The sequence below is a fragment of the Triturus cristatus genome, chromosome 11 (assembly GCF_964204655.1).
Source record: "Triturus cristatus chromosome 11, aTriCri1.1, whole genome shotgun sequence".
Classification (NCBI taxonomy): domain Eukaryota; kingdom Metazoa; phylum Chordata; class Amphibia; order Caudata; family Salamandridae; genus Triturus; species Triturus cristatus.
The window spans coordinates 874,788,512-874,814,820 of NC_140594.1; the positions used below are offsets into that span (position 1 = coordinate 874,788,512).

General features: G+C 43.7%; 1 protein-coding gene across 1 annotated transcript in view; it reads right to left on the reverse strand.

Annotated features, from left to right (window-relative positions):
* The window catches only part of GFM1 (G elongation factor mitochondrial 1), a 239,150-nt gene that overhangs the window by 63,631 nt on the left and 149,210 nt on the right, over nucleotides 1-26,309 (reverse strand). Inside the window, exon 11 of the mRNA XM_085634740.1 lies at nucleotides 2,931-2,987. Coding sequence (XP_085490866.1) covers nucleotides 2,931-2,987 — 57 coding nt within the window. The remainder of the gene's footprint in view (nucleotides 1-2,930; nucleotides 2,988-26,309) is intronic.

A 26,309-nucleotide genomic window follows, 5' to 3' on the forward strand; every position in this document is an offset into this window, starting at 1 on the left:
CCTATCCCAAATCTCCAATAGCACACCCAAACTGGATGGATTTAAAACACACTGAGTGTGAATCTTTGTCCTGGTACATTGTGTGTTCTGGGAGGGATCCAGAGTTAACTCGAAACTGAAACTTGTACTTTGAAGAAAAACCACTTGCAACATCCAGACCCAACACTAGAAGCAAACCGTGCAAAGCATGTTTTCAACAGCAACACATACTACAAACACACTGTTTTGTTAGGAGACCTATCCTACCGTTCCACCTCTACTATGCTTGGTACATTACTCTGGTAAGTGTCTGATAAGAGTTTTAAACTCACAGAGATAGTCTAACATGATTTGGATGTCATCTTACTTAGGAAGTCGGGGTTAAAGTTATTTGCTGAGAATTCCTGTTTAAACATGATCAAATCATTACTGCTATGTTTTCGCTAATTATAGTTATCCCCGAGAAGGTTGTCATCAACTGAGAATATATGTTGGGGCAAGAAGACCTACCTCATAAGTTAAAAGGGTAAGCTTTATGTTCCTGCGAAGAAACATGCTTGGCCTTCAGCCACCTACATCTAGGTCAAATCAAATTGTCTCAGGATCAACTACATAGTTTAACACAAACACACTACACTGATGGGAGCCCTAATAATGGTTAGAATGCCCAAAAAAGAAAAATAATTTCACACACGTAAGTAAGAAAAAGTGAATGTCCAATATATATCCAAATCCAATAGTCATTCAGTCCATTCAGAATACTTGAGCCAGTGTCTGTCATGCACAAAGATTTTATTCTTCAAAAAAAGATTCTCAGCCCAGCCCAACACGCTTTGTCCAACAAACTGGGCTTAATCAGGGATCCAATTAATAATGAATGAATAACAATCCTTACTCTCACAGCATCGAAGGGTTCATATTGCCTGCATATTAGCTCCTGTGTCCAGTCCAGCCAATGAGATCAAGGCTAGCAGAGTACTGCGTGACTATGACACTGAGGCAGGCAGCAGGAGATGGGCCGAAGCAGCATATTTTAAATTGTCTGGAGGCCAGCAAGACTCAATTACACTCATGTTTTCACAATACCATATTACCCTTTACTTGTAGATTCACTGTGATGGTTTATCCCTGCAGTGCAACTGTTACCAGATTGTGGCCACCCTTCTAGAAAACTGAGCTGCAATCACTCAAACATTTACTCTTTTTGAAATGCTATCTGTTAATTTGGTTAGACAAGGCTCTTCCCTTTGCACACTAAAGTGATATAAAAGGTATGAAAAGTAATTATTTTGTGCACAACTACTTTTATATAAACTTCACTCTTTACTCAGAGTACCAGCAAACCAAAGCGCCGAAGTAGTAAACCCTTACACTAGAATTTGTGAACAAAGGGACTGAGACAACGCAACGTGCGAATCAGGTATACTGCCCACTAGTAATTTAGGTTGTGTAATACCACGCACCATGAATTAAAAGTAGACTTCATATAAATTCAGAATATCTCGAAACATAATTTTGTGGTTGGTTACTTCTCTGAAATTGGCTTTTAAAAGATGCAATTAATTGCACATTAACAAGGGCAAGATGTCTCTTTTCATGGGCATCACTTGCCACTGCCAACCTGAAAACTCGATCAAATAATGGCAAGGACAGAAACAGGAGAGATTTAGCATGGCGGTATAGCTTTTAAGATAAGCGCTAAGAACGATAGGACCGTGGACCAAGTAGGACTTGACAGACTTATGTCAGGAGTTACAAGGAATCTACAAAAAATAACACCAAATATTATTTAAGAGGAAGAATGTTTGATTGAGAAATAGGATGGATACTAACCTAAGTCTCATAGTCCAAGATTGTGTTAACTACATAGCCAGGTTCTAGTTCCTGCAGCAAGGTGACCCACAATATCACGGCTCTGGTTACAATGTTGATGGTAATTGTACAAACTCCCAAGTCGAGCAGTATTTGCCAATGTGCTATTTGACAATGTACAAATTGCTTCCCCCCGCGCAATTGGCCCAAAAGTTTGATTTGTTCACCCTTGAAGACGCTTGGGTGCACACATTAGGGCAGAAACATGCATTCTTGGGTGCACAAATTGGAATTTTGCGTCACTTGCCGAAAAGATTCTTTTCACATTTTGCCTAGCCAAAACCTGTGGGCAAATAGCAAAGTGTAGGCAATTTGCAGATGGGAAAATATCACAGACACCATTTATGCATGAGTAAATAAGACCCAACTTGTGAGTTTGCACATGAAATGAAATCCGCAACAAGTTTGTATTGGATGGGTGGTGGCAAGATTTGAGAATAAAAGTGGACAGACTAGTTTCATGGCAGTTTTAAAGTGACATTTCTGGTCATCGGTAAACAGCACTAGTACTACATTTATGAATAGCCAGGGACGAAATGGGCAACGGGTGCAAAGATATGTGGGTATGAAATATTTGCAAAGGAAACCAAGCAATACTGGGAAACCATGATAAAACACAGGATCATTGCTCGATGGTTGTTGTGCTATTAATACTTAAAACCGAGTTACAACCCAAGAAATTACTTAAAGTATAAAATGAAAAATAGAAATAAAACCAGCAAGGAAGACAGATGCAGTGGAAACAAGTTAAAAACATGAGTTATTAGCAAAGCTTTGGATTATGTGTCAGGACATACCATTCTATAACTTCTCAGAACACTTTTTAGTCTCTTCAACGAGAAGAACATGCACGAAAACATTTGTATATATTACAAATTAGTGAAAATACTTGCATCCGATATGAAATGGCATACTTATATGAATTAGCACATGAATACAAATAATTCCTGAATATGCTGTGCCTCTCCAGAATGCAAAATGTTTATTAAAAATAACAAAAAATATTCACAAACAAATCGCATCAGATTTCAAGAGCAATGTGCCAACAGATATGAATTTCATGAAATTAGACCACTTACCTTGTTTATAGGCTTCATGGCAACAGAAATGACGGGGTCAGGAACATGAATAGACTCCTGCAAGATTTAAAGAAAAAACACAAGGTAAGAACTTTTTCCTCAAGTATTTTTCAACTGAATGCACGCAATGACAAATGTAAATGTCCTTTTGCACAAAAAACATCTTTAGATATACATAGGAATAGAAATCATCTATACAGGGTAAGAGACATGACTTTCAAAAAAGTTTTATCTATTATGCAAGGGTTCAATTCAAGACAAATTATTGAATACAACATAAAATACGCGGTCAGGAGACTGGTCTGTGAAAATACTATCCAACTGGTTGAGAGAAATACACAAGCATCATGGCACAGGCTTTGAGTTTTTCTTTCCCACAAGCGAATCCATTTTTTGCTATTTTCATTGGTAGACCACTGATGTTGGTGAAATAATGTGCTGCATGTACAGACAGCCCGTTGAAGCAAGTAAATGTAATGGTAGATATGTGATCCATGTCATGGTTGCTTGGTAACGGGAACATTCTCATTTTCAAAGCAGAGCTCGGTATTTTACACCTCTTTTCGAATTATAGTGATTTCTGTTTCAGAAACAATGTTGAGCCAGTAAAATTAAAGATATGCAGATAGCAAATCATGGAAAAATAATTCACAAGAATTTCAGGTAGAAGCAGTATTTTTTCTAGATCGTCAAGCGGCAAAAAATGTATTTTGTGCGAAAACAGGAACATTAAAATACAACATATTTAACATCAAATGCACATTTAGAAGAGCTAAAACATTCAGAATAATGTTTAACAATTTCATTAGTTTATCTTCTTGTCAAATAAGAGGCACATCATTGTCTTGACAGCAGGAATAAGCAAACCTTTTCATAGCTTGCTCCATGTGTACCAGGCACCAGTTTTGTAGCCTAGCTTTACGGTCAAGAAAGGAGTTTTATCCAAGGCTTTTCAATCCTTGTCCTGTCATTGGAAAATTCAATACTATTGGGTGAATGAATACTTCAGTCTGCATGCATCTTCATTCAGTTCCCTTCTTGGAAAAATCCACTTTTCTTTATGAATGCAGCACTCTGCACGTCCTTTCCACCCTCTACCTCTTTTTGCTGGGGTCACTCAGATCAATCAAAGTGCACTCATTTCACTACCTCAAATGTAATCGGTCAGTGAAAAGTCTAAAGATGAAGTAGGTAAGACAACTGCATTCATGCATTTCTCTTTCTGTCTGGTCATCTCTACAGTCCCTTTAGGTCTTCTTGCTTGTGTGCTCTATGAATGCATTTAAGCAGTGTTGGACTAAAGCCATACCTATATGTAGGCTGTCTCGAGTGGGTTTTTGAACATGGCGACTTGATTCTCAGGTTTTCGCTGTAAACTATGTACAATTTTGTCTCACTCTGTCAGGCCTCAATTCCTCAGATTGATCACCCCCTCCACCACACTTTTATTTCACAACTTATTAACGATATATAGCATGAAGGTGACCTGAATCTAAGGGGAGCTCTTTGCAAAAACATACTTTAACAAAAGTTACATTTCAACAACAGATACAATGGAATAAGAGGTAGGAAGAATAGGTAAATTAGCAGAAAGGCAAGTCTAAAAACGGGTGTCTTCGGGTTGCGAAGAGGTTTAGATGCAGTCTGATGTGTTGCAGTGAACTTTCACCAAGTGAGTGCCAACCAGGAAATGGCTTGACTATGGATTTGGTTTTTCTAATTGTGGGTATCTCTAATGTTAGTAAGATTATGCTTGTGCTAGCTATTTTGAATTCAAGTCTAGTTCCCAAAGGGAGCCAGTGAAGCCCTCTTATGAAAGGGGTAATAAGGTGAGATTTCTTTGCCTGGTTAAAGACCAGGCTACTGCATGAAGGACAAAAGAGGATGATTTAGGAGGACCTGCCTCTTCCACTTGTCCTCCATCTAGATGAGACCGCACCAATCCTTGCACTCCTTACAACGTAGAATGTGACGCAGAACGTACAACACAGCAGCCATGGAATGAGGTGAAAGGAGCAGCTGCTCACACTGCTCACGGACAGCACATCCACCCTTTACCTGCGGTTGTGTGGTTTGAGTTCCTCAGACCACCAGTGTGGTGAGGCCCCACAAGAGTAAATTAAAGTGGGGAGGAGGCAGCTAAAGGTGGCTCTCCGTGGCCTTCTTAGTGGTCCTCAGGAACTCCTGGAAATGGCTCTCAGAGCAGGGGGAAGATCAGAGACACCAGAAGGGAAGACCGGTCTCGTATCTGGATGCGGAGCTGCAAAATTACTCAACATATAATTCCCAAGCATTACAGCTCCACTAAGCAGGAGGTGAGCCACGGCACTTTAGGCGCAGCGGCACAGGGATGAGCGCAGTGGTAGGCTGAGGTCAGGGGCCTAGATTAAGGTGCAGATTGTGCATCACAGAGCACCAACCCCCTAAACTCCCGCACAGTACTGAGGGGTGCATCACAGGACTTGCATATCACTAATTCAGCACATGGCACTGCAGAGTGATTGGGAAAACTAACCCAAGAAGGGTTTTTGAGCAAAGGCTTCACCTAAGGGAGCAAGGTAGAAACCCAGGCGCTTCACCACTGGCCCGAGAGTACCAGGCAAAATTCGGCAAACTCGAGCACGTAAGAAGCTCCAAAAGACTGGTAGTGTCTCTACTAGGTCCATAGGGGTGACGCCCTCCCTATAAAATTATGGGAAAAGTACAGCTGCCATATAAGACATAGCAACGATGGAAGCAAGAGCATACTTGCAAATGGGAAATTTATGTCACAGTGAAGTTGACATGGGTGAACAGACTGGCTTATTTTGCAGGGAACCGAAACAGGAAAAGTTGAGGGCAGACAGTGAATAATATGCACAGAAATACGTAAAACACGTAAAAGAATTACCTGGTGTTGACCCCAGAGCGTTCAGGCTAAAGCTAGTAGTCCAGCAAACATATGAAGGGCTTAAACAATGCTATAAAACAGCTATCTATACTGAAAAATCAGTTGAGAAGCATGGAACTAGAAGAGGTACTCCCAGCCAGTTTAACAGAGAATGAGTCTGGCAATAAGGGAAGGGGGAATCTCAGAATAGCTCACATGGAAGAACAAAGTACTCTTCAAACTCTGTATAAGGAGCAATCTAAGCACCTTAAGCACCCAGTACGCCAAATGGAACTATACAGCGCTAGTCCTTATGAGAGGACTAACAGGTCCTAACCTTTTTCACCTACACGGTCTAGATGCAGATAGCTTTACAACAGAGACCTTTCCCACACTGCAGGTTAACATACTAGTCCCTATATTGTAGAATCACTCCCACAGATCTTGGTCCCACCATAGAATTTGTCACAGCCTCGCTTACTGTTGTATTTTAAACTTGCAAATTGTGGGTAATCTAATGATAATTATCATCATATGTTATCAAGTATAATCACTCAAAAACTACTGTTCCGCTCTTAGAATTGAACTCCAATTTTTCAGAAATCCTTAAACATAATTGGTAATTTTCACACATACATCCTTTGAACGTTCATGTTAATGTCTTTGTTGTAAAGTACAACGAAAGGAGACAAAAGCGAGGTACTTGAAGAGTCTCCTTTAATCAGCCATTCACTCTCAAACTCCAACTGTCAACTTTGAACATTCTATAGTGAGCTCCCTTGGAATGTTCAACAGGGTAAGATTACAAGGGGGAACATACCAGGTGACAGAAAATATACTTTGTGCAGAGGGGCAAATTGCAACACACCTCCCTTATATCATAATAACAAATACATTTCTTTGCTTTTGACAATCCTATCAGAACTCCACAGCTGACCATTCTCAAGCAACACTACATTGTTATAGGCTTTGTACACACGGCATGGAGGATAACACTTACTGTGGCTTTGTTGAACAGTAGTGCTCCTTTTAATCTGTACCCAATCACCCTCAATCCATGAGTGATTTCTCACTCTATTCCTCTGATCATCCCATTTTTTGTACCTGCTCTGGTGTTGTTCCACTGGTTATAGTCGTATCAGACCTAACACTTACACCTCAACCCAACCACAAGGTGTTAATTTTGGTCCAAGGTTTTCTCCCCCTGAGGGAAACTAAAGAGGAAATGCCTGTGACAAGATTAGGAGATGTGTGATAGGCCCAAAGGCAATTTAGTAAAGACTGTTTCAAGTCATGACCATTTACAACAGTAAGTTGAATTTTTTCTTTGATGGGCTAATTGGCTATCTCAACTAATCCATTTGCCTTTAGGTAATAGAATGCAGTCTTCTTGTGTTTGATGTTTTGCGAAAAATCAGTCATCTGTAGGGATGTGAACTGGAAACCATTGTCGGTGACAATGGTTGAGGGTATTCCTTCTTTGCTGAAAGCATCTTTGAGGAATTCTAGGACAATATTAGTACTGGTGTTTTGCACCAGTTTGTACATGATTCAATGCAAGGTGTAATCAATCAAAACTAACATGTATTTATTGCACATACCAATATGATTCATTGGTACAGTTATATCCATGGCTATTTTGCTCCATGGTTTCTCTGGTACAACCACAGGAGCTAAAGGGGACTTGTGTCTGCATTTAGTTTTGTCACTCTTAGCACAACTAGAACAATCCTTTCCAATTTGCTCTACTAAAGAATCCATTCTAGGGAACCAGAAATGTATCCTGACTTTTCTTTGTAACACTTCTACCAAGGTGTCCCTCATACACTAAAATTCAACTATTCTCATTCTTAGGCCTTCTGGTAGCACTATCTTATTGGTTTGACACACCTTTTCCTCCATAATACAAAGTTAAAATCTTACTTCCCAAAAATCCCTGATCTCTTCTTCACTGCACTTGTTGGGCCACCCCTTGACAATCATTTCATTGACCGTACTTAAACTAGAGTCCCTCTCCATGCACTGTTTCCATTCTTCTTCAGATAATCCAGGTTCACAAATAGCTAATATGGGACTGTCCAACTCCTCTTCTTGTGATTCAACTTATAAAGGAGCCCTGGACAAAAAATCTGCAATTTTGTTCTCACCACCTGGGACATACTCAATATTGAAGCAGAAATTCTCAAGACCCAATATCCATTTGGATATGCCGAGGGGACTGTTACCCAATCCTTTGACAGAAAACAAATGTGAGGGGTTTATGATCAGTGCGAATAGAGTATATTAAACTCCACAGGAAAAACTTAGTGTTTGACCGTCCAAAAACATGCTAGGGCCTCTTTCTCAACAACCGAGTAGTTACTCTCAGCTTTCGTAAGGCAAATGGGTACAAAGGCAATCTTCTCCTCCTTACCTTCTTTTTGTGAAAGGGTAGCACCTATGCCTTTGTTGAAAGCATCCGTTGTGAGGATGGTTTTCTTCCTATGGTCAAAAGTGCTTAAAGCTGGTGCATCGATTATCTCTTCCTTTAAGGAATCAACAACATTTTTATGTTCATCTTGCCACAAGAATTCTTTACTATTTTTTAGAAGATCACGTAAAGTTCACATTTGCCTGAAAAATTCCTAATGTATTTTGGCAAGTATTCTAACAATCCTAGCAAGGATTTTAGTTTGTCTTTATTCTGAGGATAAGGGGCCTCCCTTACCGCGCGCAGTAGGCTATGTTTAGGCCTGAAACCCTCTTCCGAAAACGTGAGACCTTAATAATCTACAGACTTTACTTTGATCTGGTACTTGCTACGTTGCACTGTTAACCCAGCATCCATCAATTTTTTTAAAACAGATCTAAGGGTTTTGTCATGGGATTCTACTGAAGGCCCATATACCAAAACATCGTCCTGGAAGCAAAGTGTGCTACTTACATCCTTTAGAATTTGGTGCATTATTTTCTGGAACACTGCTGCAGCTAATGCCAGCCCGAATGGCATTCGAAGAAACATGTTTACACCACAGGGAGTAATGAACGCTGCCAGTGGTCTTGAATCAGGATGGAGGTCAACTTGGTGGTAGGTCAATTACACTGAAGTATTTAGCCCGACACATCAAACTAAGCATCTCATTTATGTATGGAAGTGGGAATCTTTCAACCCAGATGTTATTGTTGAAGCTACGCAAGTCCACACAAACAAATGCCTTCTCTATTGGGTTTGGAAGCAATAACAATTGGAGCCAACCATTCTGAAGAATCAATAGGCTGAATAATACCCATGCTACACAATCTATTCAATTCTTTTTCCAATGGCTCCTTCATGAGATGTGGCAGTGGGCGAGATTTGTGTACCACAGGCTTGGCTCCTGATCTTAACTTAATCTTGTGCTGGGAATCACAAAGTAGTCCTAGGTTATCTGCAAATAAGTTTGGAAACTCTTCACATATCCTTGCTTCATCCATTAGAAGAACTTGATCCTGGTTATTGGGATCTAGAATTATCCCTAATTCTTTTGGATGTTGCCACCCCAATGAATTTGAACCAGATTCAACAATGTAACTTTTTCCCACAGTTGATCTGCCTTTAAATTCAATGAGAATTTATTTCATGCCAACAAGAGGAATGGGTTCTTTAGTATAACCTGTGGGAGAGATATCCGGTTTAATCAGACTTACATCATCCCTTACAGTCATATTAAAAAAACCAGAATAATTCAACAAGGTGAAAGGCGAACAAGAGTCTGCATACATAGTAACTGCCTTTTTGTTGAGAAATTCTTCACATTTAGGATAAATAATTGTAAGAAAGTAGGAACTGCTTCTTATGGGTAACCCCTCTTTTTGCTTGATGTTACACAGTTTTTGACTACTCTGACTGGGATCCTGCTAATCAGGACCCCAGTCTATCTGCTTTCTCCCTAAAATGTAATGACATGTACTTAGGTACACTCCAGAGTGTGGGTACCCTTATAAGTCCCTATTATACGGTACACATATACCCAGGGCATAGGTACCCCAGAGGCCTCCCATGGGCTGAAGCATGTTTTATGCCACACATAAGAGGCCATGCAAAATGGAACTACAGGCCTGCCATTGCAGCCTATGTAAGATGGTGCATGCACCACTTACTTTAGATATAGGTTTACTTTATCTATAGGTCAGTACACTTAAAACCTATAAGTCACCTCTATAGCAGGCCTTGACAATCCTGAAGGCAAGGTGCTGGGTTTTAATTGCGAGGTGGCCCATGCATGAGCAGAGCACACCTGCAGCCTTCGGAGACCATTCTCCTGGGTTGTTGGTGACGCAGCCAGACATATAGGTAGAGGTGCATTATATGCTCACGTAAAATGCCATCTTGAAAACTGCTGCAACAAACCATGTCGAGTTCTATATCATACACCTTGAAATCATTCCTCCACACCGGTAACCTGTGTGGGAGGTAGGATTCCACACTCCTGAAGCAAGCTTTGTGGGTCCCTGGTCTTCCCGGTACCGGCCTTCTCGACCCAGACAGCACAAAATGGTTGCTGCCGACCAGAGACACATTTCTGCCCTCCTGCTGCTGAGCCAAGCTCGAGCAGAGAAAGGTAGCACAATAGGCATCCTGTCACAGGGAGGTCTGACCATCTCCCAGACAGGATTTAGTGTATTGGAGCTGGGTGGGTGCATTTCCAAAGTGCCTGAAAGTCTGCACGAGGGGCACATTTGGTGTCCCTATGCATAGTCTAGTTCAAACCAGTCCTGGGAGCCGTTGGCTACTGCGCTGGTGCAAAACTGGACAAAGGACATGGGAGTAACCTCCCCCCTGTCCTGACCATCCCCTGGGAGGGCCCCCTTAATCTGTCCAACCCTCTCCCGTAGGTACGAAAGGGCTTACCTGGCTGTAGGACCCTAGATTCGACGTGGACAAGATTCTGAACAAGAAACCACTGACCTTCGACCGTCTGAACACTGCACTTCGCCTGGGCCCGACTTAGTCTCCCTCTCCGTCCAAAGTATCGTCTGTGCCCATGCGTCATACAGGCTCCATGCAGGACCTGTGGAGCATCAAGGACAACTGAAGTATCTCCCTTGGGGTGAAGGAGTAACTCCCCAGCGTTAGCAGGCACCGTAACGCAACTGACCGGTCTGCTGATCCTGAGCTCCTGCGGACTTCGAAGGCTCCAGCAATACAGGAGGTGGGTTCCTACGTTCATTGAGGTTGAGCTGCTCTCTCCCCAAGTTTGAGGCCAATATCCCACGTGGGGACCGCATAACCCGAACCCCTGTGCACCGCGTACTTTTGCAAGTGCATATGCTTGTTGGTGTTCTCCAACTTTGTGCATTGGGCTGTCGATCGCCCCGACCTCAGCGCACATTTTGTACGAAGGACTTCGGCCTCCTCACAATCTGTGCCCTGCAAGCTGGTACTTTGTGAAACTGCTAGAGGTCCCCTCGCGACTCCTGTGCCTTCGGCCTGTGGGTCCATTTGAGGGACAACACTGCTTTTCTTGGGCTCCCCTGGTTGCTCCAGGCCTGCCCTGACTCCCCTTGCTGTGGTGAGTCCCCTGGACCTTGCTGGGCCAGACCGTAACCTTTCTTGTCCTTCTTTGTGGGTTGCCGCTGCCAAGGCTTGTTGGTGCTCCCGCCGGACACCGACACCTCAGCACTCGACATCCTTTGTGGGACAGCTCGTATCCAGCTCCAGGTCATCCTCGACTTCTCCTGGTCCCTGCAGCTGTAGAGTCAAGGTCTCCTTCACACCTAAAGCACCCGACATCGGTGGGCATTCGTCTACCGAGCCCCTGGTCACACCTGAGTGACCCAGACTCTGTCCCCTCTGCTTTCAGCTTCCTTCCATCAAGAATCCACCTGCAGATTCCATGGAACACTTTTCTTCTTCTCAGCAGTGCCATTTCTTTGAAGAATCCCATTGAGAATGAGAGTGATTTCCGACGCCACTGCAACCCTATGCACCCGGCTTCCCTGGGATAGGTAACTCTGGTACTTCGGTATCCACGGGTGGGGTGGCTCTCCAACCTTCTATGTTCCAAAGGGATTCCTCGTAATCCACTGGGAAGGGTCCTTAAACTGTAAAACTGCAACTGCGACTCTCCCATTGAATTGCACGTAGAACGCGGTTGTGTTCTCACATAGACCTCCATGGGGTCCCTGCTTACTCACCTAGGGTGGTTCCTTGGGGTCCCAGCGATTCTACACTCTGACACGGTCTTGACTTGAGTCGTGGTTCTTATACCACTATTTTAGTATATGGTTTGGTCTCCCCCAGGAGCCCACTGTGTATTCGTGCTACTTACGATTGTTTCTGTGCTACAGTATTGCGTGCTTTGTGTTTATCTGCGTGTTGCAGACACTGTGAAGTATGTAAGGTGTTATAATTATAAATATATATATTCTTATAACTACTGTGTGGTTCTCCTTTCATTTAACCAATACAATAAGGTTGCATTCTGGTACAGCAAGCTGCTTAACATTCCTTCACGACTAAGCCCGAAGGCTGCTCTCCACAGCTGCCAGTTGGATATCTTTCTAAAATGATCTTTCACTTCATAAATGACCATAAGGGTTGTTTGGAATGGTGCAAGGTGCCCACTTTAAACAGTGGATATCATATACCAGGCCAACTTCTCACAATAATATTAAACTTAGCCTCAGAGTCCTTTACTTCGAAAATATATTTCTTTTCAATAGATGCACCCCAGCTAACTTATTTGCCTTTTCTCCCATTTCTTTGCTTTTAAACTCTCCCTCTCTACAAGCTCTCACAAAATGTCCCCTTCTATTGCATTTCTTATACATTACATTTTTTGCTGGACATTGTAAATTATTTGCTAAATGATTAATGCTGCCACACCTGAAACACCTAAGCGGTCTTCCACTCAGGTCAGGTTTACTAGGAAACTTTACCTTACTCTTGACTGCACAAATTTCACCCTCACCCACACTCTCTTGCACATTCGGAGGTACTTTTCATCTCCTTGATACGCTCGGCTGTGTGCTCCACAGATTGTGCAATGGAAACTGCTTCTCTCAGCATAGGATTTTTGGCAAACTGTTTTTCTTGTATACGTATATTATTTGTGCACCGTACTAGCTGATCCCTGATTAATGCGTCAGTCAGGTTACCAAATTCACACAATTTTCTCAAACCCCTCAAAGCTGCAATGTAATTGGTTATAGATTCTGGTTTCAGTAGCAATCTGAAAAAAAAACTTGTGACGTTCTAAAACCACATTTACCTTGTCACCAAAATGTAAGTCTGGCTTCAACAATGTAGTTGCGTAAATATCCACAAATTCTTGCTCCCCTTCTCCTTCATTATCTGGTTCAGGCAGTGTCTCATAAATCTTCCAATCCTGTACCCCCAAGTTATGCAGTAGGATATGTTGTTTGCGTAGGGTGGTGAACCTTTCACCCCCAATTGCAATTAAATAAGATTCAAACAGTTTTACCCAGTCATTCCAATGCATGTCTGATTCACCCATTTCATTGAGAAACGATCGAGGCTGACTCACGCTTACAGCAGCCATCATGATGATAACCTGGAGGCAAGATTTACTAAAGTAATAAATAAGTGAACCACCTACAAAGTAATATTCAAGTATAACTGTTGTAGTACATGCAAAAGAGTATTGCCTCTCAAACCCGCTATCGATTAAAAGTAGCAGTAACTATAATAGGGATTGCAAAATAGACACAAGACACACTGAAGTTAAAATATAGCAGACTATTTATCACTAGATTCTTCCACCTTTAAAGGGCTGTAAGCAGAATTCTCCAGTAGTCCTCCATACTTGTATGCAGGTAACAATAATAGTCGCGTCAACCACCGATAAAACTACAGCTGCTTATCAAGTTAGCGGAACATGCAACTGCTGCCTAACTGAAACACACTCACGTTGCTGAGCACCCGATCACAAAGCCTGAAGGAAAGTCTCACTTAGATTTAGATACTGTCTTGAAGAAAAAAAAAAATATTGACAGACAATACCTCGGAAGTGAATTTCCACAAGAATTCCTTTGACAGGAACGGCTCACGCAGATCATGCGCACAACGGTTTAAACGCTACTTAGGGCTCATGCACACCACAGAGGAAATCACATCTAAAAGAGATATGCACACTTACTGACTGAACTTAAAGTTCATGTGCACTTCAGAAATGACTTGGATCTTTCAGGGATCATGCGTACTGAAAAGATGAAAAGGAAATGACAGTGTGAAACGCTCCAACTCCTGCCACTTCAAACTCATATGCGAAGCAAGAAGATTCCCCTCACACATGCACAGCTGATGCCCAAGGAAAAGCCACTGCCAGATCGGCATTCCGATTCCGCACTGAGCTCAGCAGCTGCATCGCCCAAACAGACCAACAGGTAACCAAGTAGAATTACTTGACTTTATCTTCAACGAACTCCATAAATTAAAGTGGTTCCTTAAAGGCATAAATGAATATCACCGGGTGCTGCTGATAATCCACACCAAGCTCAAAGTGTGGATCTGAGTGCTAGAACTGCAGAGTTGACTTGTAATGGTCACAAGTGGTATGCCACATCCACCATACTTTAAAATGGAGAGAGCACACAAAGGGGAGATGGCTGAGCTGCCCCCTTCACAGCTCCTAGTCGCCAGTGTTGTAAAGTACAAAGAAAGGAGACAAAAGCGAGGTACTTGAAGAGGCTCCTTTAATCAGTCATCCCCTCTCCAACTCCAACTGACAGCTTCCAACATTCTATTGTGAGCTCCCTTGGAATGTTCGACAGGGTAAGATTACAAGGGGAAGGGAGAACATACCAAGTGACAGAAAATATACATAGTGCAGAGAGGCAAAATACAACAGTCTTATTTTTCTGTGATGTTACTCTGTGAATGCAACTATGTTCGTTGGTAGTGTGAACAAGCCAGCAATACTTATGATAACACGCAATCATCTCTGGTTGGAATGAAGGTTTTGCTGGATGCATTGTGTTAAATAGACATTTTTCCACATACAAGATCTTGTCACTTTCTTATGCTCCTCATGTTAAGTTAGAATTGAAAAATTACACAGATGGCCGTTTTTATACAATTCTGTTCCATTTAACATTCTTTAACACTCGGCACTGTTTTCCACCAAGTGTTGTCCTTACAAATGAGCACTAAAATCTGGACACTCATTTATGTACAATGATTCATGGTTGTCACAGATGCCTTTTTATCAGATCTTTATGGACATGCATCATACAATTTTTTATCTAAATGTTTTTTCGAATCAATTTAGTTTAGCTACCACTTTTCCTCAGCAACTTTCTTGTTCCTTCACTGTTTTTCCTCTCGACTCACCTCTCTACACTCAAGCACGCACTCCGTAGCATATTTTTAAACGTAACATTAGCATCACGATTCACTTGAAGCTTCGTTACGAAGGACACAGCTTGGATCGCAACCAGGTAAGAATCACCTTTGAGGCTTGAATATTCACGCAGTACTGGCAATTCACTGTCTTTTTTGAAGTACATGTCGCAGTAATTCTTTACAACACTTTTCTTTATGACAGCTGGGTTCTGACTATTCGTCAGAAAGAATCTTCTATCTACAGATACAACTTTTGTCGTATTGGCTAATATTCGATCTTTTAAAGGTCTGAGCCACTTATCATTCATTTTGACCGGAAGCAAGTCACAACTCTAACAGTCTGCTGCATCACCCATTGATGCATGCTGGAAAATGTAGTTTTCTCCTTTTCCACTTTTTTTAAATACAGAAATACAGGTTGTCACTTTCGAACTCAATAACACTTCGCGAAATAATTTCAGATATCACACTTGATCTTCTCTTAATTGTCCGTATTATACTGTAGTCATGGTAACATTGGATAACATATTCACTTTTTTCACCAAGCAACAACCAGGCAGTTATCACTGAAGGTCGTTACGCATGAAGTGTTATATTGAGATAATGTGTTTGTTCTCTTTAGTATCCATGCCTAGCACTTCCCCCATCCATTTTTTGTGAATCGGTTGGTGGCAGATTCTTTAATCGCTTTCACATACCTTGGTGTCCCTCACGGAATGAGGCTATGTGAATTTAGCGAGAAATTTGACAATGACCCGTTAGGAAAAATCTCATTCTTATTTTTGTTTGTAGATACCCCTGATGAAGGGCTTTTGTATTGGCCCAAAATGCATTGGGATTAATTGGATTGCTAGTCTTACAAGATTGTAAAGACCAGCTTTCATATGGAAAAACCATGTACAAGAATCTTGGCTTTGGAATAATTCGATCAGATTAAGAAATTTGATTTACATAGTCAAATGTGTATTACATTGTTTAATGAGCACATTTTTTGATTTAAGCTTTCTGTTTATTCTGTCTAAGTGTGTTTATTGCCGATATATTATGCTGTAACCCCGATTGGGGATATTTTAGTGCAGACTGTCTAGACCCATTGGTTCTAGGAATTCTCACTATTCATATATTTGGAGCGAGGGTGGAGCCCCTTCACAGAGTGCACACTTTGTCTTAAAAAAAAAAAACTTTGAAAAGATTTTCTAAATTTTACAATAGCTTTGAGCTAGATTTGATTGCAACACAACTTCACTGACACACAACATTTCTCTGCACGTACTGCTGTATTTGTCTGGCAGCCTGTCACCAATACATGTCTGGGGTGGGGAAAGCTACACTTTGTGGCTGCCTAGAGGGAATGCATAAATACAGGAAAGTGAGGCCCATATGCATTCTGAGCACTCATCTACGTTCTGATGCGTCTTCCTGTGCAGGGATGAATGGGAGGGGCTGACACTAACACTTCAATACCTTGTGTCTTGTCCACACACAAAGCACTGATTTACCCTCCACAGACAGCCTGGCAGACAGGACTGTGTTGCAAGGGATCCTTGTGCACTTCAGAGAGCTGCTTTGATGTCACCTACTACATCAAAGGCACTTTTGTATATAGGTACTGAATCTCTGACCCCCCTGAAATCAGACACTTCTGGATCTTGAACCAAACCTCGGTCAGAAGGACTGTGGTGCTACTTAAAGGACTAAACTGGACTTATTTTCTGGAAGGTCTGCTTTTCTGTCTGTTGACCTGCTGCCTGATGCTTCCCGACTCTGCTGAAGGAGAGCTAGACTCTGCCTTCCCTCCAAGTGATCTCCAAAGGCTTGCTGGCTTGCCTCCTGTTTTCTGAAGTCTCAGGGACACAAAAGACTTCCTGCAGTCAATTCCCCTGGTGCTGCTGGACTCTGCCATCTGTGAGTTCTACCCTTACCTGAGGTGACCTCTCCAAGTTCTGGACCTCAGAAGCGGGTTCAGCAGACGTTTTGCCACAAAATGGACGCATTGTCACTACTGCGCCAGTCGGAATCGATGCATCGCCCTTAAATGCTGACTGTTCGACGACAGCGGTTCAACAGCCTGTGTGGCCCAACGACAACACTTTGTGCAGCCTGATGACGATACATTGCCTTCATCTCAGTGAAGCTCAACGATGACGCAGCGAACAGACTGCGTGGAAAAGATTGACACATTGCACTCTCAGTGTCAACACTTTGCTCCATCCTTGGCACTTTCACTGTGGGCCCTGCGTGGGTCCTGTTGCCGGCCTGCCCTCCATCGCAGTCAGCCTGAACTTAGGATTTCCACCGGTCCCTCGCGACCTCAAGTAACCTTTTGGCCGCTAGTGACTTCTAAGCGCTATTGGTGCATTTAATCTTTAAAAATTCATATATCTACTTCTACTGATTGAATTTGTCATTTTGGTCTTGTTTTACTCAGAGAAATATTCTCAATTGTTCTTTACCTATGTGGAGTCTTTTTGTGGTGCATTCATTCTGTTACCGTATGTGTGTTGAGAGAAATATGCAGCAACAATGCCTCTTTAGATGAGCCGGACTGCTCTGTGCCAAGCTAACAGAGTGTGAGCACAGGTTAGCTTTTAGTGTGCATCTAGCTTACCCAGACTAGAGTGGTGGTTCCTGCCTGGCCTGAGTGTGTACCTTAGCCAACAACAAGGAATCCCATTTCTAACAATTAGTCTGCTCCAATCTTGTAAAATGGGGTCAGAACATAAGAACACTTAAAAAAGAACACTAAAGAACATCTTCACTTCGGTGCCAAACCAAGTGGAGTGGACAAACACGGCAGCTCATGGTGAACTAAAATCAATTAAGATGGCCAATAAGAATCTCGAAAGAGCAACTCAATCCTGCGAAACTCTACAAGAAGTACCAGAAAGTATTCAAACTAATATACTGCCTATTCTGAGACAAAGTGTGAAAGCACAACGTGGCTTCGGATAATCAGGTCAGGTGGGCCAGAATATTCTGTGGGGTAAACAAAGGAAGGACAAACGATCATTATTACCCAAGGCTTAGGTCCTGGTATCCCGACTCACTCTGACACTAACCATGTGCAACTACATCCAAATAATGTTAATACTAGGCAAATAAATGATAAGTCGACAGGGATCATCAAGGCAAAGGAATTGATGATAGACACATGAACGAGTGGTCACTGAGACATTGACAACTCAGCTTGTTTTCCGGACACAATAGAACAGAGTAATCACTTGAGCATACACGTGAATTAGTTCAAAGTTAATTTATGAGGAACCAGCAAGTAAAAACTGGCTTGTGCAATCAACACTTTCTGTTCCATACTCACCTCAATATCACAGCGAAGGCCCACATGACATTTTAAATAGAGGCACCCTGTTACAGCTATTTACTGTGATTACACAGCTATCCAACATCAAGTCAAGTGACCGGATGTGTGGCCTTCTTAGAGGTGATGGGAAAAGAGCATACTGGGAGGACCAACAAAAGCTGCTATGTGGTAGAAACTGCTACTTTCATCAAATTCCAAGGAAATGTCTTTCTAGATTTGGGGCACTGACATGGCTCACAAGGAGGCCAAATATCAGGCACCACTCAGAACGTTTAGAGACAAACAGAATATTGTCCCCCAAAATGAGAAGTACGAGAAAATGTGCACCCTGAGAAGTGCACGGGGACCACAGCAAGACATTGTGAAATGGGGAAACATCTCCATTGTTCAAACAAGGTCAGGGAATGGATTAATCAGTTGGAGCACTATTCATTATAAAGAGGCACACGAAGTAGGATCAAATGAGTGAGGCTGGCTCACGAGAATTCGATCATCAACTCTATTGTCAACCACAATCAAGTGTTAGCAAGGTGAGAACCTAGGTCACAACTGTGCCAATAGCAATCAGCTATCACTGCTTTCCTGGAATTTGGCAGACGCAAATACATTTAAAACAAAAACTAAACTAACAGGACAGCTAAACACATTTTCAATAATTTCTTTGCAGGAAACCTGGGTAAAGGACGAGGTAACTGGTTACATCACATAGATAAATCCAGCAGTGAAACTTTCTGAGCCTGGCAGGCTATCGGGTGGATTGACAAAAATTATTTTATCTATGGGGAACTCCACTAGTCAGCTGTTTAGAAATCCTCAAATTATAGACTAGTTACTTTAGTAACTTAGAAAAAATATAAATTTCCAAAAGGGCCATAACACAGGCATAATTCTTTACAACGTATATATTCCACCAAATCCGGCAACCCAATTCGATCAAGAGCTGATAAATATAAATGGCAATATTTAAGCCTGATAAAAATGCTAGGCCAACTCGTATAGTTGGCACTTCTGCAACAGTATTGGATTATACATTAGCTGCTGAAGAAGGTGGCTTCCTTTCAAATACTGTCCAGTGCCAAAAGTGATCACTTCGTGCAGGTGGCAATAATCAACTGAGAGCTAAAGTTCAATGACTGACTCAAGACAATCTCCACTAAAGAAGCAATTATCAGCCTATGAAAGGTAAGACAGAATGCCCAAGATGGAAAGCTCATTCACAAGAAAAGTAGGGAGAGTAGAAACAGTACAAAGGGGATGATCCAACCAAAATGATACTTCTGAATGACAATCAACAAACCCACTCTGGGACATCATCAAATCACTGGTAGATTACTAGAAAATAAATACCTATCAAATGACGGTACAAAAACCGTACTATCACAGCCAAAATAAAAAATCTGTACGAACTCACATGGTACACGGAGGAGTTAAACACCCTGCAAAAATAAATAAACAAACTGTTATAACAGTGAGCAAAGGGTAAGTAATTTAACCGTAAAAACTATGAACACACAAATATAAAATTAAATGTTGGGAAGCTAGGGGGAGCGTGGCTTAGCATCATAGCCGTGTAGACGCGTCTGCCAGCACGTCAGCTGACAAACTATCCACCAAACATTATCCTGAAGTCTCCAGGAGTAGAAATAACTTGGAATGAAGGGCGGAGGATCCGGAGGTGGCAGGGACTCATCCGAGATCAGAAACAAATAGTAGACGAAAGCACGAGTGGAGCAGTGGACCGCGTACTGGGTGAGGCCAGGTAAAGAAGCTGCGCCATCTTGAAAGCCACGAGAAGAGTAGCTAAAGGCCCCTGACCAGAGCTCCGGGGATGCCAGAGGTTTCGCACTGGTACTGACCCGAATGTTAGCTGTGGGGCCAGCATCAAGGGGGGCTGCTGGTGAGTCCCGCTGCTGATTAACGCGCTACGAAGAGGGCTCAGACCCTCGGAGCAGAGAATGCTTACCCGGAGTCCGCCCACAAGGTAAGAGGCCTTGCAACCTCAAAGTGACGGCTGTCTTTGGTGAGATACAGGGGCGAACTACAGCCGGGATCCTGGGCAGCGGACACCAAGACGAGAAGTATCTGGCCCAGCGGTCCGTCCCGGAAATGTGACGACTGCTTCTGGTCCATAAGAGTTGACCCGGAAGGTTATCCAGGGAGGAAAAACAACCCAACGCCCCGGGAGGAGCACAAACGGACAGCCTGAACAGGGAGGCACACAGGAACGGATGCGGATTTTGGCCTGCAACAGGTTAATTGCACCAGGGGATCTGGGCGAGGACCAGTAAAGCGGAGACATATGGTGGCACCTCTGTCTGATGAAAAATGTCCCTTCGGCTGCAGCTATGCCCTGGGAACTTGGCCCGCACTGATTGCTTGAGGGAGAGAATCCCTATGATTGTGGAGAAACCTTGTCAGACCCACACCGGTGGCGGCACAAGGTACAAATCAATACGTTATTTGGAACAGCAGTGCCTCCTCGTGAGTGGTGGTGTTGTGGGTGGCACCTTAGAGGCCAATAAAAGATGGTGAATGACAAAGAAGCATGAACGACGCAAACAAATTGTGCGCAACCGCTACCCCAAGATCCTGGGCCTCAAGAGAACATGCTAGGAGACAAAAATGTAAAACAGACTGAGACCGGAGAGGCTGCCCCCCATGTTGCAGGACGTCTGGTGGCGATTCAGGCAACGAATGAGGATATGGTCCACAGAATAGATTCAGTGGCTATTGAGATCAATCTCCTGCACACTGATTTGACCCGGGTCTCTGAGAGGGTGACTACCACAGAGCGCAATGTGGACACACTCCAGACGGAGGTCATAACACTTTGTGATACAGTGTTGGTGCTCCAAAAAAAAGTAGGGAAACTTGATGACCAAGCAGAGGAGTCCAAAGGAAGGTCGCGTCAGAACAACCTCCGCTTTGTGGGCTTTTGGAGAAGGCAGAGGGCCCCTCAGCGGAGCTCTACTTAGAGGAGTGGATCATGAAGGAGTTGGCCCCTACCATGTTATTGAAGTTCTTTAAGGTGGAAAGGGCGCACAGGACCCTGGCTCCTCCTCTGAGCCCTGGGGCACCCCCCAGGGCTATGATTACCTGGCTCTTCAACCATAGGATCCGTGATGCAATTCTGCAGGCCTCGCAAACCGGGGATCTACTGAACTTCGAGGTGCATCCTATTGCGATATTTCCAGACAACACACAAGGTGTCCAAAACCAACGAAAATCGTTTTTGGCAGTCAAGTGAAGACTTAGAGACCTCAATTATAAATACAGTCTCCTCTTCCAGGCCAAATTCCGCACTGAATATAAAGGAAAGGTCTTGTTTTTCTTTTCAGCGATGGAAGTAAGTGACTGGCTGGACTCACAAGGACAATCGGACGTATGTCTGGTGCCTGCGGCATTGGCATGTCACAGTCGACAAATCTTTCCAGCAAGGATCAGGAAAAAAAACATTAGATGTGGCGGAGGCCCAAACCAGGTACAGGAAGCCCAAGCAGAGTCTGGGTCTACACAGATAGAAAGTTAAGGGCGTCGATAACAAATCTGGAATCGGATGAAACAACACACATCAGGTGGTGGGCCCGAGCCTCTCGAGAGGAGAGGAAAGCTGAAGAAACACTGTGAAGACACATCTGAAGAGGTTAGATGAGTATGTAACTAGATGACTAATATTGGATAAAAGATGTGGCCCTGATGTTAAGACAATATACTGGGTCTTCTAGTTAGGAACATCAATTCTATATATGCTGTGTTTGTCAGCGGGGATCCCCCCTCAGAGGATAGGCACAGTGCATGGAGCTAGAGGCTTTGACCTCGCACCCCACTGGTTGCCCAACCAATTGCGTAGCATTAGGCTTATTCTACAAGGTTAACATGGAATTTTGAATGTTTGTTTTATTGATTTTCGGGTTCGGGAGGAAATGGGGCATGGAACCATGATTCTTGGGTCTCTGCGTTTGGGAAATGTCAGGGCAGATGCCAAAGGGGAGGGGAGATGTTGGGATTGCTTCCAATGTAGTAGTTATAAGGTTTGACTTAAGTTGGTTATTTCCGTGTCGAATGGTACACAGATAACTGTTATGGGGTTCCTGGGGGAAGGTGCATAGAAAGGGACTGAGCAAGGCAAGGTCCCGAGTAAGGGGATAGCGCTTGGAACCATGGCCCCCCACATCATGAAAATAATCTCATGGAACGTTAGGGGACTGGCACAGTTTAAGAAACACATACTTGTGTTGGCCTATCTGAAACATTATGGGGGGGCCATTGGATGTCTGCAGGGGACACATTTGGGGAGATTTGTTGCCCTGTATTAAAAGGAGGTGAAGAGGCCAGCGTTATGCTACCTCCTATTTGGACTTTGCAAGGGGGACACTAATATGAGTGGCACTAGGGATTCCCTTATAACACTTACACCACATAACACCACATTCAGGTCACTCCAGAACTTGTCCTCCCAGAGACTGGGAGGACAAGTTCTGGAGTGACCTGAAATCCGCAAGTGCAGAGAAAAATCCTAGGGGTTTTTGGAACCTAATTAGAGCTAAACACAGGCCCATAGACTCGCTCATCACTTGTAACATTCCTGAGGAGTCCTGGTTTGAGCACTTTTCTTCCCTCTACACTGTGAACATGGAGGATGAACTAGACCCTTTTTTCCCACCCATTTCTGGTTGTCACGACCCAGGGGTGGATGTCCTTTTTACAGCTAGGGAGGTTGAACACTCTATCAAATCCCTTGTCCCGTTGAAAGCTGCAGGGCCGGATGGTTTGCCTGGGGACCTGTTCCGCCTTAATTCGGGAGAGTGGGGGGCTCTTATTGCTTCCTTGCTTAATGTATCTAGGCAAGGAGCTCCACTCCCAGAGTCGTGGATGGGTGCAGAGGTCGTCCTGATCTTTAAGAAAGCGTCTCGGGATGACCCAACTAACTATCGCCCCATAAGCTTGATAGACTCGTCCCAAAAAGTGGCAGAGAAAGTAATTCTGAGTAGGGTTCTCCAATGGGCAGAAGAGAATAAAATACTGTGACTTCCAAGCAGGCTTCAGGGCTGGTACCGGGACCATCGAACAGTCATTTCGACTGTTGATGATTTACTGGAAGGTGGTAGTGATAGGCAAAGGCAGTCTGTATCTGGCATTTATTGACCTGCGGACTGCCTTTGACCTAGTACCCCGGGAGCGCCTGTGGCGGGTCTTGGCAAAACTAGGCATGCCCTTGTACCTACTGTGTCTAATAATAAAACTCCATGAGAACAACTTTGCGCAGGTGAGGTGGGGAACCCAGGGACAAAGGACTGCTCGCATTAAAGTTAGCAGAGGTGTGCGCCAGGGGTGCGTCCTCGCTCCCACCCTCTTTTCACTTTATGTAAATGGAGTCGTGGATCATCTCCTTAAAATCCCAGCTGATACAGCATCCTTGGCAGGGAGGAAGATCCCAACCCTACTATTTGCCGATGACACCCTGCTAATTTCCAAGACCCCGGTTGGCTTACAGAGTCTCTTGGATGGTTTTGATCAATTCTGCGAGTTAACAGGTTTAAAGATCAATACTGACAAAACCAAGTTCCTTGTTTTGAACCCTCCCAAAAAACTTGGACGGCCCCCAGTGCTTAACTTGGCTCCTTTGGAAAGGGTCAAGGAATTTTATTACTTGGGCATACGCCTCCTTCAAACCATGAAGTGGGACAGTCACCTCCACAAAATGACCCCAAGCCACAAAAGGGTGGTGGGGGCTCTTCTGAAGGAGCAGAAGGCATCCTCTATGAAACCTATCGCCCCGGTGCTCGACATTTATGCTGCTAGAGCCGTTAGTGCGGCACTCTATGGAGCAGAGCTATGGGGCGCTCAGAATATGAGCCAGTTGGTGCGCTCAGAGAATAACTCTGAGGGACTTGATGTCCCTTCCTAAGAGTACTCCCACTCTCCCCCTTTTGTTGGACATGGGGTGTCGTCCCATCCAGGACCAGGCTAGGCTACGTCCTCTTTTGCTGTGGGCTCGCCTGTGGAGGGTCCCGGAACTGGCCAGTTATGCCGAGAGGCTAAAGGAGATTTTAGGCTGGTCTGGATGGGCAAAAATAAGGTGGTTAAGGGACGTGAAAAGCTTGCTGACTGATCTTGGTCTTGAGGGAGCTTGGCATTCTCGGTCTGCCCCTCCCAAATCAGTCTTGAAGAACTTATACTGGTCTTGGGTAACAAGTAAAAGAAATACCGATCTCAGCCTGTGCCATGCCTCCAGGGATTTTTTTCTTGTAAAGGATGTGGCAGTTCGGGAACTTTACTTGGACCTCATTACAATTCCCAGGGACAGAGCTCTGTTTTTTAAGTTCAGAATTGGTGTGTTGCCGGTGAGATCATTGACCGCCCGGTGGAAACCTCCGGCCCAAACTATACCCTACTGTCCTTTTTGCCCACTGAAGATAGAATCGATCCCCCATTTTCTGTTTGTATGCCCTGCCTACAAAGCGCCCCGCTCCAGGTGGCTAAAGCCACTGTGCAGGGAGTTGGGTACTCGACAATGCAGCGTGGCCCTGCGAATTTTGAGCTCAGATACTCGGCCGCTGTAGGTTTGTGGCTTAGCCAAATACTTAAGCTGGGCGTGGCTTATTAGGACAAAATGGCTTTTACTAATTGTTTAATTATGGTCTTTGTGACTTGACCTTTTTTTAGCCACTTATTGTTCATGTTTTTATAGATTTTAATTAACTTTGTTGTGTTTTTATTTCTGTAATACTTTTAAAGATATTTTCATATCGAAATAAAGCCACTTTGATTGATTGATTATAACACTTACACCACATAACAAATCCGGAAGGGAAGTATGTTACTATACATGGTACACTAGATGGTAGGGCACTGAGTATTATCTAAATATACGCTCCCCAACAATGACTGCTCCTCCTCCTTCCCAAAGTTGATGGCGGTGGCTGCGCCCTATCTGGATAGGGAATCCGCACGCGCTAATACAAGGCCCCAGGTGACGGAGACCCTGGCAGTTCTCAGGGAAGGGTTGTAGTTGAGGGATGTGTGAACGGACCGTAACCCAGGCAAAGGAACGTTCTCATGTCGCTCCCTGGCAATGGGAACCTCCAGCAGACTGGACTACTTCTTCCTGTCGTTAGACCTCACCTCAGAGGTGGATGGGATAACGTACTTGCCTAAATAAATACCGGACCATTCCCCAGTCTTACTAAGTTTTTGGGGGACACCGGAGCGTCCAGCAATGCTCTCCAGGCGATTGCATGCGGAGGCGCTGCTGGACGCCCCCTTGGTCGCAGTGGTCACAAAAACACTGCCAAGATACTTCAAGGAAAATTGGGGCTCAGCAGTGGAATGGGAGCCATGAAGGTTGTCCTTCAGGGAGTCTGTATTAAGACAACCTACAAAGTACGAAAACAACTAGAATGCGCTATAAAAAAAATCAAGAGCAGGAGCTGAGTAGATTAGAATCTAGATTCCACACGAGTCCCCAGGTCACAGGGGAGTGGGGGGCAGCCCGAACGGCCCTATTGGAGACCTGCGGTAGGCTAGAAAAATTCACATACAAGGCCTATCGCCAGCCACTGCATATGGGAGATGACAAGACGGGTGCCCTTCTGGCATTGCTTGTAAGAAAAAATTCACCCACAGTACCCATATTGAAACTCAGGGGAGATACCGTGGAGTTGGTATACACACAGCAGGCAATTCTTGAAGTCCTGGCAAAGAGGTTAGCCAAAACATACGAGAAGCAGAAACCCTCGTGACCAGAAATGGTGCAGGATTTCTTGGCTACTCTTGACTTGCCAAGTCTCAGTACAGAGGCGGAGGAAGCTCTTGGAACACCTATTACTAGAGAAAAGGTGTTAGGAGCTATCAAGCGCCTGAAAC